Below are 17,490 nucleotides of genomic sequence, written 5' to 3'. Positions count from 1 at the left end.
TGAAATACAATTTCTGGGTTTTGTGTCGCTTTAATGTTCCTTTAAACATTTCAGTGATGTTAATTGAGTGTGAGCTAAGCAGTCACTGCCATTGTGGTCACAGTATTAACAGACAACCTGCGGTCACTTACCAGCCTCATTAATGACGTATAACACAGATTTGCCGCTTGAGTCCTCATGATACTGGAATCGGACTACACAGTCATTTTCATCCTTATAAGTGCAGTTTACAGCATTCTTGTCTTTGTCTCCTAAGAAAAGGTAAGGAACAGGTAAATCATTAGCGAGGGAATATGATAAAAGACCCCTGGCTAGTAAAAAATACTCACCCAGCTCATCTACAGACTCAATAATATCACGGCAAATCCGGCTGCAAGAAGAATCCTCAAACCAGGGGCCACGATTAAACTTCTTACACTCCACGCAGCCTCTGTACATATATGGGATTGATAAAGGTTACAGAGAGTCATGGCCTGCTAAGCATTCATGTGCAGTAATATAGACAGACAGATAGACATTGAAGTGTCCTAATAATCTACATGGTAAAATATACAATGAAATAGTCTATACAGGTAGCCCTCAGTTTACACCGGGGTAGGTTCCAGAAGGAATGGTTGTAAATCGAAACTGTTGTAAATTGAAACCCAGTTTATAATGTAAGTCAATGGGAAGTGAGGGAGTAAGGTTCCAGGCCCCTCTCAAAATTGTCATAAGTAACACGTAATACATTATTTTTAAAGCTTTGAAATGAAGACTTTAAATGCTAAACAGCATTATAAACCTAATAAAATAATCACACAACACAGAATATATAATTAAACTAAGTTAAATTAACAAAAACATTTGCTAAACAGCATTATAAACCTAATAAAATAATCCCACAACACAGAATATATAATTAAACTAAGTTAAATTAACAAAAACATTTGCTAAACAGCATTATAAACCTAATAAAATAATAACACAACACAGACTTCACTTGCATTTTTCTGCAAACAGTTCTTTCTATGCATTCCAATCTTGACTGATTTATAGACAGGAAGATCTTGTTCCTTTGAAATCTGCTCGATAGCTCAGGTCTGGTTAAACTGAATAATTTCAGCTTGCTTGTCTTTGCTACAACACAAGCGGACAGCTCCACCTACTGGCTATTTTAATAAATGCACTGCTTCTCAATGCTTTTCAATAGAAGTCACATGACTGGAAAAAAAGATTGTTATTCTGAAACAGTGTAAATTGAACCGTTGTAAAACGAGGGCCACCTGTATATATATTTGAATGAATGTAGTAAGAACTCCTCCATAATGTATAGCCTTATGGAGCAATATGATGAGAGATTACAGGCAGGAGATATAGGAAACAAATAGTCATATGTATACATTGCATAGCATAATAGTAGAGGTTTGTTGTTTTTATTTTCTCACAGAGCAATAGTAGGAAATTCAGACAAGTGTTATATGGGCCCCATTGCCAGCTATCAGAAAAACAAGGCAACAATGAATGCTTGAAGATTGTCTGTTTTCTTTTTCTTTCTTTCCAAGCAAATCCAGTTGATTATAAGAGGTGCCATTTTTTAAACCCACTCAAATGATCAATGTTGTATAACAAGCAAATCTGGTTAAATACACAACAAACTGTAAGAGACAAGATCTTCACAGAAACAAAAGATACAGAAAGAAAATAAAACATGGCAGCTAATGGACTATTTATAATGATTGCCTAATGCTTTTATATGCAGCTTTTTCACTTAAAGGAACAGTAAACGCCATGTAATAAAAAAAAAAAAAACAGTTATGCTGTTGTGCTACAGAAAAATATAACAGCCAAGTTTAAATATTTTTTAAACAAATTAACAAGTTGTTTGCTGCAGTTGTGTTTCAATAGTCAAACTCCACCCACCACATGCCTCATTTGGAGGAGCCAATCCGGGTTTGAGTCTGTAGACAAGATTAGCCACAGTCATAGTGTTAGTTTAAAGTGTACATTTTGTTATCTGTTACATCCCATTAGGGAAATATATGTAGTAGGGTTAGCCTTGAAAAGTCAGCAGGGTGCATTTCCAGCTATGAGAATTAAAAGATCTACACTTTTCAGAGCTAAATTAAATGAAAAGAGGCAAATACTGAAATTGTAAAGCAATCAAGGTGTTTTGTGTCCCAAGGTCATATTAATTTTTTTTGTCATGTAAACAACAGTAGCAGCTAAACATCATCGTTAATTATTACTTTTTTTGCATAAAAATTATTAAATAAAAGCTTTGTGAATTTAAGGTGAAACTAGCAGGAGGTGCATGATTATGTGTAACTACGTTCCAGGACGTTATTGCTCACTGGCTGACCAGGGCAACTCCCCTAGAAGAAAATGCTTCTTTCAGCACAGGAGCATTCTTTTTTTTTTTTTTTAAATCAGAGCTCAGTAATATATTTTGAAACATTCTTTTTTGACCAAGTTTGAGTAACATGGCCCCTATAATATCAATCAGTGCCATGAGCAAATAACTTCATAAAACATTTTTACAAGTCCTATATTGCAATCGTAAATGAAGACTCTGATATTCATATTAAAGTTGTGTACAAGTTTGTTTTGTAGTTAAAAAGTATCATTTAAACAATATTTAAAAATGTACACACCACCATGTAAGGCCGTTTAAAAGGTGGTGGAAAATAGATTTTCATTTGATTCTTGTCTGTTTTTTCTGTTAGTTGTAGGGAAAGTTGCATATAAATGGGTTTAGATTTGCAGAACTCACTTTTTAATGGTGCAAGAATCGGGGCAGGTAGGGCATTTCTCACAGGTGTCACCATACGAGCCAGGTTGGGTGCAGTCACACTTCCCACATATGCACTGCCCACGCCCACTACACAGCAGGCCACTGCTTGACATGCAGGTATCTGTCCGAGTTGTACAGTTGCAGTAATCTCCTGTCCAATCTGACTCACAGATGCAGTCACCACAGTTACATTGACCGTGCCCTGCAAGAGAAAGAGATATATGAAATATACGCTAAACATCTTTTTCTCTATTTGCAGTGTTGCATGTTTTTCTGTATAATGCACAGAGTACAGTCTGCTATCTGTGTTATATTCAACAACAGCGTGTTTATTATTTAATATGCAGGATAGACTGTGTATAAACTGTATGTAACACATAAAATACATTTATTATTCATAGAATAATATATTTATACTATATGCAGAACTGTAAGTCTAATACAACTTCTGCGCATGTATTATACACAACAGAATTTTTATCTGGATAATGTACGTTTCTGTATTATACACAGGTAGGGTTGCCAGGTGTCCTCCACAAAAACACTGGACAACCAGTGGGTAATCACGGAAATTACTTGTCATATCAGCTGCAGAGTAAACAATGTACGAGACATTGGCCACTTTAGGTTTATTCATATATATGAAATAGCTGGTTTTGTTCTTTTAAATCACAACCCATTAAGGGCTAAATTATGAGTGGCTCTCTGTTGCACATGATTGATAAGGGGTTTATGACAGCTCTTTGCCTATATATAGGTATAGATATATATTTTACATTTTTTCTTATATATTTATTTATTTCAGCATAAATAGAACATATTTTGCTATGTAAAAACATTAAAATGTGAAATATTCACATTTCAAGTCGAGTTAGCATACTTGGTTAAATGCGATCGGGAGTTATTTTTCCCCCACTTGTTGAACTATGGGTGAATACGTTACTGTGTTCATGATATTTGAGGTTTGGCATTTTGTACGCATCTGGTTATCACTCGTACGAAAACCTTTTACTTTCAACTTGTAATACGCATGCTACCCAACGAGCGCAAAAAGCCTCCGTCTAGCTAATTAAACGCGCAAGAGGGAGTGATAAATTGCACCACACTTCTAAACTAGTCCTACAATGGGTTGACCTTACAGGTAAATCAGATCTCCTTATTGTATCACTTTCTGTAAACACAAATGCTTCCTTATCTTACATCTGTCTGTATACCAAAGCCCAATACTTGAGAGCAATTGAAAATTAACATTTTATTACTTATCTCTCCTAGCCCCCCACTGGGGTGTAATTTCTTCTGCTTGTTATGTTTACATAGCTTTTTTATAGCCAATATTTGGGACAGTAAACACTTTGTAATTACCATTTCTGTTGAGTTGCTATAGAATAATATTTCAAACAAGTCAAAGTATTTAACATAAATTAACATCCTTTATTGCAATTATTTTTCAACAGCCAAACTCCACCCACATTTGCCTTGTTTGGAGGTGGCCAATCTGGGCTTTAGTCTGCATACAACAAGGCTAACAGTAATAAGGCTATTAAAGGAAGACCAATAGTGTCGGGGATAGGGTCAATGCTCGAGCCCCTTTCAGAATAGGTGGATTCGGTTATCCAACCCATTGTAAAAAGGTTAGGAAGCTACTTGAGGGACACTAAACATATGCTTAGATTTATGCAGGATGTGGAGTGTAATTTGTGCTGTGGTGGGCTCACCATAGACGTAGTTTTACTCCACTCTACTATCCCTCATGAATATGGTCTGGAGGCCATTAATAGTTTTCTGAAGTAAGATACAGATTTTTCATAGGAACAACGAGAATTCTTTCTTTTTGCTACCGGTTACCTTCATGAACACAATTTCTTCAATTTTGATGGGCAATTCTATCTCCAAAAGTGTGGGACGGCAATGGGGGGCAAATATGCCCCCTCCTATGCCAACCTGTTTTTGGGTTGGTGGGAGGCCGCCCACATTTTTGGAGATAGAAACAGGTATAGGTCTTACATAAAAGTCTATAAAAGGTTTATAGACGATTTGATCTTTATTTCGACAGGTAGCAGGGAGGATGCAGAAACCTTTGTTGATTCTTTAAATGACAACAAAGTAGGTCTTAGATTTACCATGGAATTTAACAAAACGGAGATTAGTTATCTGGATGCTACTCTTGTAGGTACAGAGAACGGAGTGGAAAGTAAACTGTATTGAAAACCAATACCTAAGAATACCTTGTTGCATGCTACAAGCAATCACCCAACACATGTACACTTCGCTACTGCTAAGGGACAATTTTTGAGGGTAAAACAAAATTGTAGAAGCAGAGATACATACAGAAAAGAACGTGACATTTTGACCCAACAGCTGAGGGAAAGAGGTTATTTTAACAGGGTTATAAACAGAGATAGGATACAGGCGGATGCCTGTGAGAGGCAGGCACTTTTAAAAGATAAACCTATAAAGGTTAATAGCAAAAAGACATCTGAGACTAAAGAAACTACCTTTGTAACCAGTTTTAGTAACCAATATAAATAAATATGTGGCATTGTTAGGAAGCACCTTCCAATCCTTCTAGCAGATGACAAACTCAAAAAAGTGGTAAAAGGTGGGTGCCACTTCTTCTATAGGAGAGGGGTGACTATAGGGAATATACTATCGCCTACGCAGCTATCAGACAAAAAACATAAATTATGCTTACCTGATAATTTCATTTCCATCATTACAAGGAGAATCCATTACTTGTGGGAAATACAGAACCTGGCCACCAGGAGGAGGCAAAGACACCCCAGCCAAAGGCTTAAAGGGACAGTCTACACCAGAATTTTTATTGTTTTAAAAGATAGATAATCCCTTTATTACCCATTTCCCAGTTTTGCATAACCAACACAGTTATAATAATATACTTTTAACCTCTGTGATTATCTTGTATCTAAGCCTCTGCAAACTGCCCCTTTTTTCAGTTCTTTTGACAGACTTGCAGTCTAGCCAATCAGTGCCTGCTCACAGATAACTTCTCATGCACGAGCACAGTGTTATCTATATGAAATACGTGAACTAACACCCTCAAGTGGTGAAAAACTGTTAAAATGCAATCTGAAAGAGGTGGGCTTCAAGGTCTAAGAAATTAGCATATGAACCTCCTAGGTTAAGCTTTCAACTAAGAATACCAAGAGAACAAAGCAAAATTGGTGATAAAAGTAAATTGTAAAATTGTTTAAAATTACATGCTCTATCTGAATCATGAATGTTTATTTTGGCCTAGACTGTCCCTTTAAATACCTCCCCCACTCCCCTCATCCCCCAGTCATTCTGCCGAGGGAACAGAGAACAGTAGGAGAAATATCAGGGTATAAAAGGTGCCAGAAGAAAAAACAAAACATTTTTAGGTCCGTCCATCCGAGAACTTGGCGGGGGCCGTGGACTATCCTCGTAACGATGGAAATGAAATTAGCAGGTAAGCATAATATATGTTTTCCATCTAATACGAGGAGAGTCCACTGCTTAATTCATTACTTGTGGGAAACAAATACCAAAGCTCTAGAGGACACTGAATGAAAAATGGGAGGGTAAAAAGGAGGCGGACCCTATTCTGAGGGCACCACAGCCTGCAAAACCTTTCTCCCAAAAGCTGCTTCAGCCGAAGCAAAAACGTCAAATTTGTAAAACTTTGTAGAAGTATGTAAGGAGGACCAGTTAGCTGCCTTACAAATCTGCTCCATAGAGGCCTCATTCTTAAAGGCCCAAGAAGAAGCCACAGCTCTAGTTGAGTGAGCCGTAATCCTCTGAGAAGGCTTATGTCCCGCTGTCTCATAAGCCAAACGAATCATGCTCCTCAGTCAAAAGGATAGGGAAGTAGAAGAAGCCTTCTGCCCCTTGCGCTTCCCCGAATAGACAACAAACAAAGCTGAAGTTTGTCTGAAATCCTTCGTAGCCTGAAAATAGAATTTCAAGGCTCGAACCACATCCAAGTTATGAAGTAACTGTTCCTTCGAAGAAGAAGGTTTAGGACACAAAGAAGGAACCACAATCTCCTGATTAATGTTGCGATCAGACACAACCTTAGGGAGAAATCCCAGTCCAGTGCGAAAGATAGCCTTATATGCATGGAAAACCAGGTAAGGAGGCTCACATTGCAAGGAAGGCCGCTAATTCATATACTCTGCATGCCGAAGCAATGGCCAGTAGAAAAAGACCCTTCCAAGACAGAGTCTTAATGTCAAGAGAATGCATAGGCTTGAACGGGGGCCCCTGCAAAACCTTCAGAACCAAATTCAAACTCCAAGGAGGAGCAGAATGTTTAACTACAGGCCTGATCCTGGACAGAGCCTGAACAAAAGACTGAATATCAGGAAGCTCAGCGAGCTTTTTGTGTAACAGCACAGATAGAGCCGGAATCTGTTCCCTTAAGGAACTGGCGGCAAGTCCCTTCTCCAGACCGTCCTGGAGGAAGGAAAGAATTCTGGATACCCTGACCTTATGCCAGGAATATCCATGAGATTCACACCAGAGTAAGTAGGTCCTCCACACCTTATGATAGATGCGACGAGTGACCAGCTTTCTGGCTTGAATGAGAGTATCAATCACCCTCACAGAAAATCCTCTTCTGGCTAAGACTAAACGTTCAATCTCCACGCAGTCAGCCTCAGAGAATCTAGATTCTGATGCACAAAGGGGCCCTGTACCAGCAGATCCCTGCGACAGGGCAACCTCCATGGAGGGGAGGATGACATCCCCACTAGATCCACAAACCACGTCCTCCGCGGCCATGATGGAGCAATCAGAATAGTTACTCCTGTTTTATGCGTGCAGGTTGAAGTGGTAACTAAGGAAATATGTACACTAGGTTCAATCCCCAAGGCACTGCTAAGGCATTTATCAGTTCTGCCTGGGGATCCCTGGACCGCGACCCGTATCTGGGTAGCTTGAAGTTGAGTCTAAACGCCATGAGATCTATCTCCAGAGTCCCCCAACTGTTGCAAATCTCCACAAACACTTTGGGGTGAAGAGACCATTCCCCCGGATGAAAAAATTGTCTGCTGAGAAAGTCTGCTTCCCAGTTGTCCACACCCAGGATGTGGATCGCAGATAGCGAGCATTTGTGGGCCTCCGCCCACTCCAGAATCTGAGATACTTCCCTCATGGCTAAGGAGCTTCTCGTTCCTCCCTGGTGGTTGATGTAAGCCACCGATGTAATGTTGTCCAACTGGAATCTGATGAACTTGGACGAACCCAGAACGGAGCCTGAACCAGAATGTCGTCCAGATAAGGAGCCACTGCTATCCATCTGTATCTTGCACCCGCGAGCAGAGCTCCCAGAACCTTTGTGAAGATCCTTGGAGCAGTAGCCAGCCCGAAGGGAAGAGCTACAAACTGGAAGTGCTGATCTAGAAAGACGAACCTTAAGAACCTTCCGAAGAGTACTATTCTCCATAGGAGACTACTCCGAAATCTTTTTATACCCTGATATTTCTCCTACTGTTCCTTGTTCCCTCTGCAGAATGACTGGGGGATGAGGGGAGTGGGAGAGGTATTTAAGCCTTTGGCTGGGGTGTCTTTGCCTCCTTCTGGTGGCCAGGTTCTGTATTTCCCACAAGTAATGAATGAAGCCGTGGACTCTCCTCGTATTAGATGGAAATAGAGCGAACAGCTCTTGGCTCAGATACAAAGGTACATTCAGATGTGGCAATTCCCGTTGCAAGGCATGTGCGTTCATAAAGGTGGACACCAGCTTTACATTATATGTGCTGGGTACAAGCTACATGACATCACAATGTATTAATTGCAGCATGACTTACGTTGTATACCTTGTCTCGTGCATTACCTGTAAAATGCAGAACGTAGGTCTCACCACTAGGATGGTGAGATTTAGAATCAGAGAACACTTGAATAATATCAGTAACAAGAAAGAGTGCTCGGCCCTGGCTACTCATTTTATTAATGTGCACAAAAAAGGTGTTGGAGCCCTGAGGTGGCAGGCGATTGAACGTGTGTCTTGTCCACCAAGGTGGGGAGACAAAACTAAACTTCTCTATCGTAGAGAAGCATTCTGGATTTTTAAACTCCAGACTCACCTGCCCATGGGCTTCAACTCGGTTTTTGACCTAATCAATCACTGGGAATGATGTGGCCATTTGTAAGGTCATATGTTGTACAAGCCTGTAATCAATTATTGTACATGTATGCAGACTATATGACTCTTATGTATTAGAGCATTGATGAATTAATGTAATTATGTAATATTAGGGATCTACTTGGTGAATTTGTAACACTAAGTGCCTGGTTATGTATATATGTACTATATCTATTCTATTATATCCAACTATGTTTAGAATGTGCATCTAATGTCTAATGTATAATGCTATTATTTCCATTTATGCTCAAGTAAGAAAGTTTCTAATCTTTATGTAATAGGGAATATTTACAACTATTTCCGTTCTCACAGGTTTTAAAGGAAATATAGTGAGGAAAAGATAAAAATTGTCTTAGAGGTTATGATTCTTATTGAATTAATAAACCTACTTATGTTTACGTATGCTAACTGATACCCATATTAGATACAGATGGGACCATTATGGCTTTAAGCGAAAAAGATTTTAGTTCCGTGTAAATGTCGCGATCTTTGCATACAGTGGATATAAAAAGTCTACACACCCCTGTTAAAATGTCGTTTCTGTGATGTAAAAAAATGAGACAAAGATAAATAATTTCAGAACTTTTTCCACCTTTAATGTGACCTATAAACTGTACAACTCAATTGCAAAACAAACTAAAATCGTTTATGTGGAGGGAAGTAGAAATAAAAAACTAAAATAATATGGCTGCATAAGTGTGCACACCCTTAAACTAATACTTTGTTGAAGCACCCTTTGATTTTTTGAGTTTTTCAGCATGGCACATCTTGACTTGGCAAGATTTGCCCACTCTTCTTTGCAAAAACACTCCAAATCTGTCAGATTGTGAGGGCATCTCTTGTGCACAGCCCACTTAAGATCACCCCACAGATTTTCGATTGGCTTTAGGTCTGGGCTCTGACTGGGCCATTCCAAAACTTTAATCTTTTTCTGTTGAAGCCATTCCTTTGTTGATTTGGATGTATGCTTTGGGGCATTGTCATGCATAAAGATGAAGTTCCTCTTCATGTTTAGCTTTCTAGCAGAAGCCTGAAGGTTTTGTCCCAATATTGTCTGGTATTTGGAACTGTTCATAATTCCCTCTACCTTGACTAAGGCTCCAGTTCCAGCTGAAGAAAAACAGACCCAAAGCATTATGCTGCCACCAAAATGCTTCACTGTGGGTATGGTGTTCTTTTGGTTATATGCAGTGTTGTTTTTGCGCCAAACATATCTTTTGGAATTATGGCCAAAAAGTTTAATCTTGGTTTCATCAAACCAGAACACCTTTTGCAACATGCTTTTGGGAGACTTCAGATGTGTTTTTGCAAAATTTAGCTGGGCTTGGATGTTTTTTTTGTAAGAAAAGGCTTCCATCTTAGCACTCTACCCCATAGCCCAGACATATGAAGAATACGGGCGATTGTTGTCACATGCACCACACAGCCAGTACTTGCCAGATATTCCTGCAGCTCCTTTAATGGTGCTGTAGGCCTCTTGGCAGCCTCCCAGACCAGTTTTCTTTGTTGAAGCACCCTTTGATTTTATTACAGCACTCAGTCTTTTTGGGTATGAGTTTGTCAGCATGGCACATCTTGACTTGGCAAGATTTGCCCACTCTTCTTTGCAAAAACACTCAAAATCTGTCAGATTGTGAGGCATCTCTTGTGCACAGCCCACTTAAGATCACCCCACAGATTTTCAATTGTATTTAGGTCTGGGCTCTGACTGGGCCATTCCAAAACTTTAATCTTCTTCTGTTGAAGCCATTCCTTTGTTGATTTGGATGTATGCTTTGGGGCATTGTCATGCATAAAGATGAAGTTCCTCTTCATGTTCAGCTTTCTAGCAGAAGCCTGAAGGTTTTGTGCCAATATTGTCTGATATTTGGAACTGTTCATAATTCCCTCTACCTTGACTAAGGCCCCAGTTCCAGCTGAAGAAAAACAGACCCAAAGCATGATGCTGCCACCAAAATGCTTCACTGTGGGTATGGTGTTCTTTTGGTTATATATATATGCAGTGTTGTTTTTGCGCCGAACATATTTTTTGGAATTATGGCCAAAATGTTTAATCTTGGTTTCATCAAACCAGAACACCTTTTGCGACATGCTTTTGGGAGACTTCAGATGTGTTTCTGCAAAATTTAGCTGGGCTTGGATGTTTTTTTTGTAAGAAAAGGCTTCTGTCTAACCACTCTACCCCATAGCCCAGACATATGAAGAATACGGGCGATTGTTGTCACATGCACCACACAGCCAGTACTTGACAGATATTCCTGCAGCTCCTTTAATGGTGCTGTAGGCCTCTTGGCAGCCTCCCAGACCACTTTTCTTCTCGTCTTTTCATCAATTTTGGAGGGACGTCTAGTTCTTGGTAATGTCACTGTTGCGCCATAATTTCTCCACTTGATGATGACTGTCTTCACTGTGTTCCATGGTATATCTAATGCCTTGGAAATTCTTTTGTACTGTTCTCCTGACTGATACCTTTTAACAATGAGATGCCTCTGATGCTTTGGAAGCTCTCTGCGAACCATGGCTTTTGCTGTAGGTTGCGACTAAGAAAATGTCAGGAAAGACCTGCTAGAACAGCTGAACTTTATTTGGGGTTAATCAGAGGCACTTTAAATGATGGCAGGTGTGTACTGACTCCTATTTAACATGATTTTGAAAGTGATTGCTCAATTCTAAACACAGCTATATCCCCAGTTATATGCAACCATATTATTTTATTTTTTTATTTTTACTTCCCTCAACCTAGAAGTTTCAGTTTATTTTTCAATCAAGTTGTACAGTTTATAGATCACATTAAAGGTGGAAAAAGTTCTGAAATGATTTATCTTTGTCTCATTTTTTTACATCACAGAAACCTGACATTTTAACAGGGGTGTGTAGACTTTTTATATCCACTGTACATACAGATGATAAAGATATATAGATCCTGAAAATGTATTGGTTTGTTTTTGCCTCTATGTCCTCATGTTGTATGATAAGGTGCTGATACATATATATGTCTCATATCACCTAGACAAATCTATTTTATTTTATGTGCCACTAAGGTGTTAAATGAAAAAGAAGTGTTCACCTTTATATTTACTATCGTTAGCGGGTCCACCTGAAATTTATACAACAATGTGTTGATCGGTGGTTAGATATTGCTACGTTGCTATAAAACAAGAAGTAGCCATAGTATGACTACCGATGATTACAGGGAAACCCGAAACGCGTCAGTGAAGTCATATGGACCCATGGTCGTGGCATTTGCCTGTCTTTTAAGGGATAGCAGTGAGCATTTGTTTGCTGGCCTGAGCGCTATGGTATTGTTTACATGTGTTGAGCATGTGTCTACTTTGCATGTTTTTTAAGCCAACTTAATAAAGTTTCCTTCATTTTTACCTATGGGTTTGAGCCGGGCTGAAATTTATTTCCCTGTTTAACAGTAATAATGTTAGTGTTAAGTACTCTGTTTTGAAGTTGTTATCAGTTAAAGCCAATTAGTGAAAGGTATGTTGGAGGGTTAGCCTAGAGAAGTCAGCAGGTGCTTTTCATGTTCTGAGAAGTAGAAGTTGCTCAATTTAAAAGCTAAATTGCATGAACAGAGGCAAAATAGATAATGAACAGGTATTGCAAAGCTGTTTTATTTTGCATTTCTAATGATTTTATTTAAAAATCTTAAGGTGTTTAGTGTCCCTCTAAATATAGAAACATTCAGTATACGTGGGATACCACTGGCAAAATCAGCTATTTCAAATACTCAAATAAAGATACATTAGCTATTTGTAAACAATTTAATACACTCCAGCAGTTAAAATAAATCATTTGGAACAAATTAAAGGGGAGAAAAATAAGGGTACACCGTCCCTTAATTTATTTTACAGATATTTTACTGGACTGCAAGACAACCCTATAGATAGAACAGAGTAAGTATCTGTAGTTAGATTCATTACACATAATACATTATACAACAAACGTATACACATTAATTATACTCCTTGCATAATTACTGAATTGTAGAGGCGCACAAACAGCTAAACGGAACCTCCACTTTGAGAGTTTGAATTGATTACTGTTAAATGGGCTTATGGGAGGAAGGTTTGTAAATGGAATGTAATCAGTTGCAAATTCTGTGGATCATTTTATCTTAGCGTATTGAAACATTTTTTTATCTCTATGTCAGATGAGCAATGTTTCTCCTCAACATGTTTGCACAAGTGTCACATTCCTGCAATAACAGATGTGCTGTAAGCAGTTATTTAACATAAAAAGTGAAGTTTGACAAATAGAGAGCAGAAAAAAAGGTTTGTGGTAGGTGTTGAGATCTGCAGTGCCTGGTAAAAAAAACTAATTGGGATCTCAATTTGCCAGAAATAAACGGTTTTATATTCTAGAAATAATTTGTACATGTTTATTTGAGAAAACAAGTCAGCAAATAACAGTGACTAACTGCATCATTAGACCTAAAATATATACATTAATAGGTCAATGTCCAAGCTACAAACACATCTATTAAATGGTTCTATGTTCTAAGTAAAAGTGTATATCTTTGCAATTAAAGGGACATTGTTTTGTAAAATGTCTCCTATTTAATGTGTTCCCAATAATCCATTTACCTGCTGGAGTGTATTAAATTGTTTACAATTAGCTCATTCACCTTTATTTTGTCATGTGCTTGTTGAAACCCCCTATACTGGAAATGTCAATGCTGCTGGGTTAGCAATAAAAAAATCTATATAAACAAGAGGCAGAAGAATAAATTAAAGGGATAGAAAAGTAAAAAAATAAACTTGCATGATTTATATAGAGCATGTAATTTTAAGACACTTTTAAATTAACTTCCATTTTCAAATGTGCTTTGTTCTCTTCGTATTTCTTGTTGATGAAGAATATGCACATACCCAACACTAGTGGAAGCTGCTGCTGATTGGTGCCTGCACACATTTGTCTCTTGTGATTGGCTAACTAGATGTGTTCATCTTGCTGCCAGTGGTGCAAAGCTTTTCCTTCAGCAAAGGATAACAAGAGAATGAAGCAATCTTGATAATAAAAGTAAATTGAAAAGTTGTTTAAAATTATATATTCTATCCAAATCATGAAAGAGAAATTTGAGGTTTCCTGTCTGTTTAAGCTCGGAGTGGGGGGGACCCATCAGAAAGGGTGTTTGTGCAGCTGCTTTGAATACAATGGACTATTATCACCTGCTTGCCTGAATACATTGTCCCTTTAAATTAATACATATCTAAAAAACTCTAATGAGAACCAGAAGAATGTGGTATTTGATGGGGTTGAGGGTGTGTGGGGAAGATAACAGGATGTTATATGGTAGAGAGGATGTGATCACACTGAGAGGATATGATAAGGCTTAGATGATATGGTGATGGTGAGTCTGGGGGGGTGATAGATAGGGGTGGTTTGACTATAAAATTTGGGGTGTAAAAAGTTTACGACATAGGTACCTATCTGTACCTTTACCTATCGTCTTGATCTGCATAGAACAGTGACACTACCATGCACAGATAGCTGGCATCTAGGAGTATTTAGGTGCTATCATAATGAATAGGGCTGCATGGTACACCCTAGAGCAGTGCTTTCCAAACTGTGTGTCGGGACACACTAGTGTGTCGGCAGCAGTGTGTAGGTGTGTCCCTGCTTCAGCACAAATTTTTTTAAATTTTTTTTTTTTTTTAAATAGTTTTTTGGTTTCTGACTTTCCACCTGCCTGCTACACAGATATCACATGGTTGACACGTGATTGATACCTAGTGGGTCACAGATCATCTTAAAAAATTGGCACAGCTCAGTGGGAACTGAAAGTATTACCATTGGCGACACATTGGCTTGTGACTGCACGTGTAGCCAGTGAGTGGGACAGCAGTGTGTTTGCAGCCCGGGCAGTAGTCAGTCGGACTCACAGAGCTCTGAGGGTGGCAGCTTAAACGCTGAGCAGAAGTCAGTGGGATTTTTTTGCAACTAGCTCCCAGTAGTGCATTGCTGCTCCTGTTCTTGATATATGGATAGGAAGTAGAAGCTTAAAAATGCTTGATGATGAAATGCGAGTGTCTTTATCTAATATTCCACCAAATATTCCGAAACTGTTCATCCCATCAACCTCATACATCCCATTAAAATAGTAAGTAGCTATTAGTGATATTAAACTTTTTTTAATTCTTGCACATACTTACTGTTACTTGTAAATACATTTTGTTATTATATCATTTATGTATGTGTCCATATCTCTTAAAACAAGTTAGTTTAACCTCCTGTTTGCTAGTACAACTGAATTACCGTGTGTGTCCCTAACATGAAAAGTTTGGAAAGCTCTGCCCTAGAGGCACCACTGATCATAGGGTTGATAAGCCATTACAGGGTTTAGAGTGTGGGGAACAGACCAAACCAGACTCATGTCTGTGGTTAGGTTACAGAGGAGCATACATATATATTTACTAATATGTTGATTTTCTAACCCTTATTATGAAATCATAGACAATGACCATTATTCTTAAAGGTAGAACTTATTATTTATTGTTCTACGTAATGACAGTGGCAAACAAACACTAATTACACTAATCTCACTGTCTGAGCCTAGGCGAATTGTAGAATCACATCAATGTTACATCACTGTTCAGGTGCACACACAGGATTAAAGGGACATTAAACACTAAACACAACATTCAGCTCCCTCTAATTACGGGTGCTGCCACGTTGGACCAAGGTTATACTGCAGGTATCTTAAAGGAGAAACACATTATAGCACTGGAATGTAGTAAAAGCTAGAATTCAACATGGTGGCACACATGACTAGAGGGAGATAAATGGTAACCTCAATGCTATGCATAGGCAATGTATTTGGTGTTTAAAGGGAGAGTGTATTGTAAAATTGTTTTCCCCTTAAAGGGACAGCCTATTCAAAATTAAAATATCATGATACAGATTTTAAACAACTTTCCAATTGACTTATCATCAAATTTGCTTTGTTCTCTTGGTATTCTTAGTTGAAAGCTAAACCTTGGTATGCTCATATGCTAATTTCTAAGCCCTTGAAGGCACTTCTAATCTCAGTGCATTTTGACAGTTTTTCATAGCTAGAGGACGTTAGTTCATGTGTACCATATAGATAACATTGTGCTCACGCCCGTGGGGTTACCTAGGAGTCAGCACTGACTGGCTAAAATGCAAGTCTGTCAAAAGAACTGAAATAAGAGGGCAGTCTGAAGAGGCTTAGATACAAGGTATTCACAGAGGTAAAAAGTATATAGAATGGATAATAAAGTGATTATCTATCTTTTTAAACAATAACAATTCTGGAGTAGACTGTCCCTTTAATGTGTTTCCAATTACTTGTTATACCAGCAGCAAAGTACAAAATGTATGAGGTGACCCTTTATGTTTGTATTTGTATATGAAATAGCTGGTTTTGCTTATTTCCTGTAAAGGTATAAGAACAATGACAGGACTAAATAAAGTTACATAAATATATCACTTAATCATTAGTTTTATTAGCTCACAACAACTAAAGCTTGTGGACATGGTCTATAAACCATCCCTGTGTGTCTCTTCAAAATGTCTGGATCAGTTCAAAAATCAAATCAGAGCTTTTTGCTGGGGGGAGATGAATTTGATCACCAGATCAGCTTTCTGATTTTGTAATCGGTTTAAGGATATTGCGCATCATCATAACATATCAAGGTAATCACAGAGGAATCTTAATTTTAAGCTGCAATTTAAAAAAATGATTCACATTATTTCCTAGTATCCTCAGCTCCTCCTGTATGTGGTAATTCAATGCCCAGGGGATAAGCCTCACCCAACTGGATGGGGTAGGTTCTCTGGTTGATAAACATGACAGGGATAATGTATGTGAAAGAATATTTAAGACAGCTGCTGGATAACCCACACATTTACTATAACTGTTCAACTTGCATATCAGTTGTGTTTTGCTGTATAATTCCCCCTTATAGCATCTCTTATTGACTATATCAAGTTATTACAGCCTATATAAACTTATAGCACATATAAACTCATAGCCTATATAAACCTAAGTTTAAACTATAAATTAAACTAAGATTACTATTATACTAAAATTAAAAACAGAATTTATGTTTACCTGATAAATTTCTTTCTCCAACGGTGTGTCCGGTCCACGGCGTCATCCTTACTTGTGGGATATTCTCTTCCCCAACAGGAAATGGCAAAGAGCCCAGCAAAGCTGGTCACATGATCCCTCCTAGGCTCCGCCTACCCCAGTCATTCGACCGACGTTAAGGAGGAATATTTGCATAGGAGAAACCATATGGTACCGTGGTGACTGTAGTTAAAGAAAATAAAATATCAGACCTGATTAAAAAAACCAGGGCGGGCCGTGGACCGGACACACCGTTGGAGAAAGAAATTTATCAGGTAAACATAAATTCTGTTTTCTCCAACATAGGTGTGTCCGGTCCACGGCGTCATCCTTACTTGTGGGAACCAATACCAAAGCTTTAGGACACGGATGAAGGGAGGGAGCAAATCAGGTCACCTAAATGGAAGGCACCACGGCTTGCAAAACCTTTCTCCCAAAAATAGCCTCAGAAGAAGCAAAAGTATCAAACTTGTAAAATTTGGTAAAAGTGTGCAG

At 38.4% G+C, this 17,490-nt stretch overlaps 1 protein-coding gene across 1 annotated transcript in view; it reads right to left on the bottom strand.

Annotated features, from left to right (window-relative positions):
* ITGB3 (integrin subunit beta 3) overlaps positions 1 to 17,490 on the bottom strand; it is a 211,378-nt gene that overhangs the window by 11,744 nt on the left and 182,144 nt on the right. The window contains exons 11-13 of the mRNA XM_053699744.1: positions 2,750 to 2,972; positions 330 to 430; positions 132 to 251 (exon numbers count right to left, since the gene is read on the bottom strand). Coding sequence (XP_053555719.1) covers positions 132 to 251; positions 330 to 430; positions 2,750 to 2,972 — 444 coding nt within the window. The remainder of the gene's footprint in view (positions 1 to 131; positions 252 to 329; positions 431 to 2,749; positions 2,973 to 17,490) is intronic.

This window comes from Bombina bombina, chromosome 1, assembly GCF_027579735.1.
Source record: "Bombina bombina isolate aBomBom1 chromosome 1, aBomBom1.pri, whole genome shotgun sequence".
Taxonomy (NCBI): Eukaryota; Metazoa; Chordata; class Amphibia; order Anura; family Bombinatoridae; genus Bombina; species Bombina bombina.
This window is presented reverse-complemented; position numbering and strand designations above follow the sequence as displayed.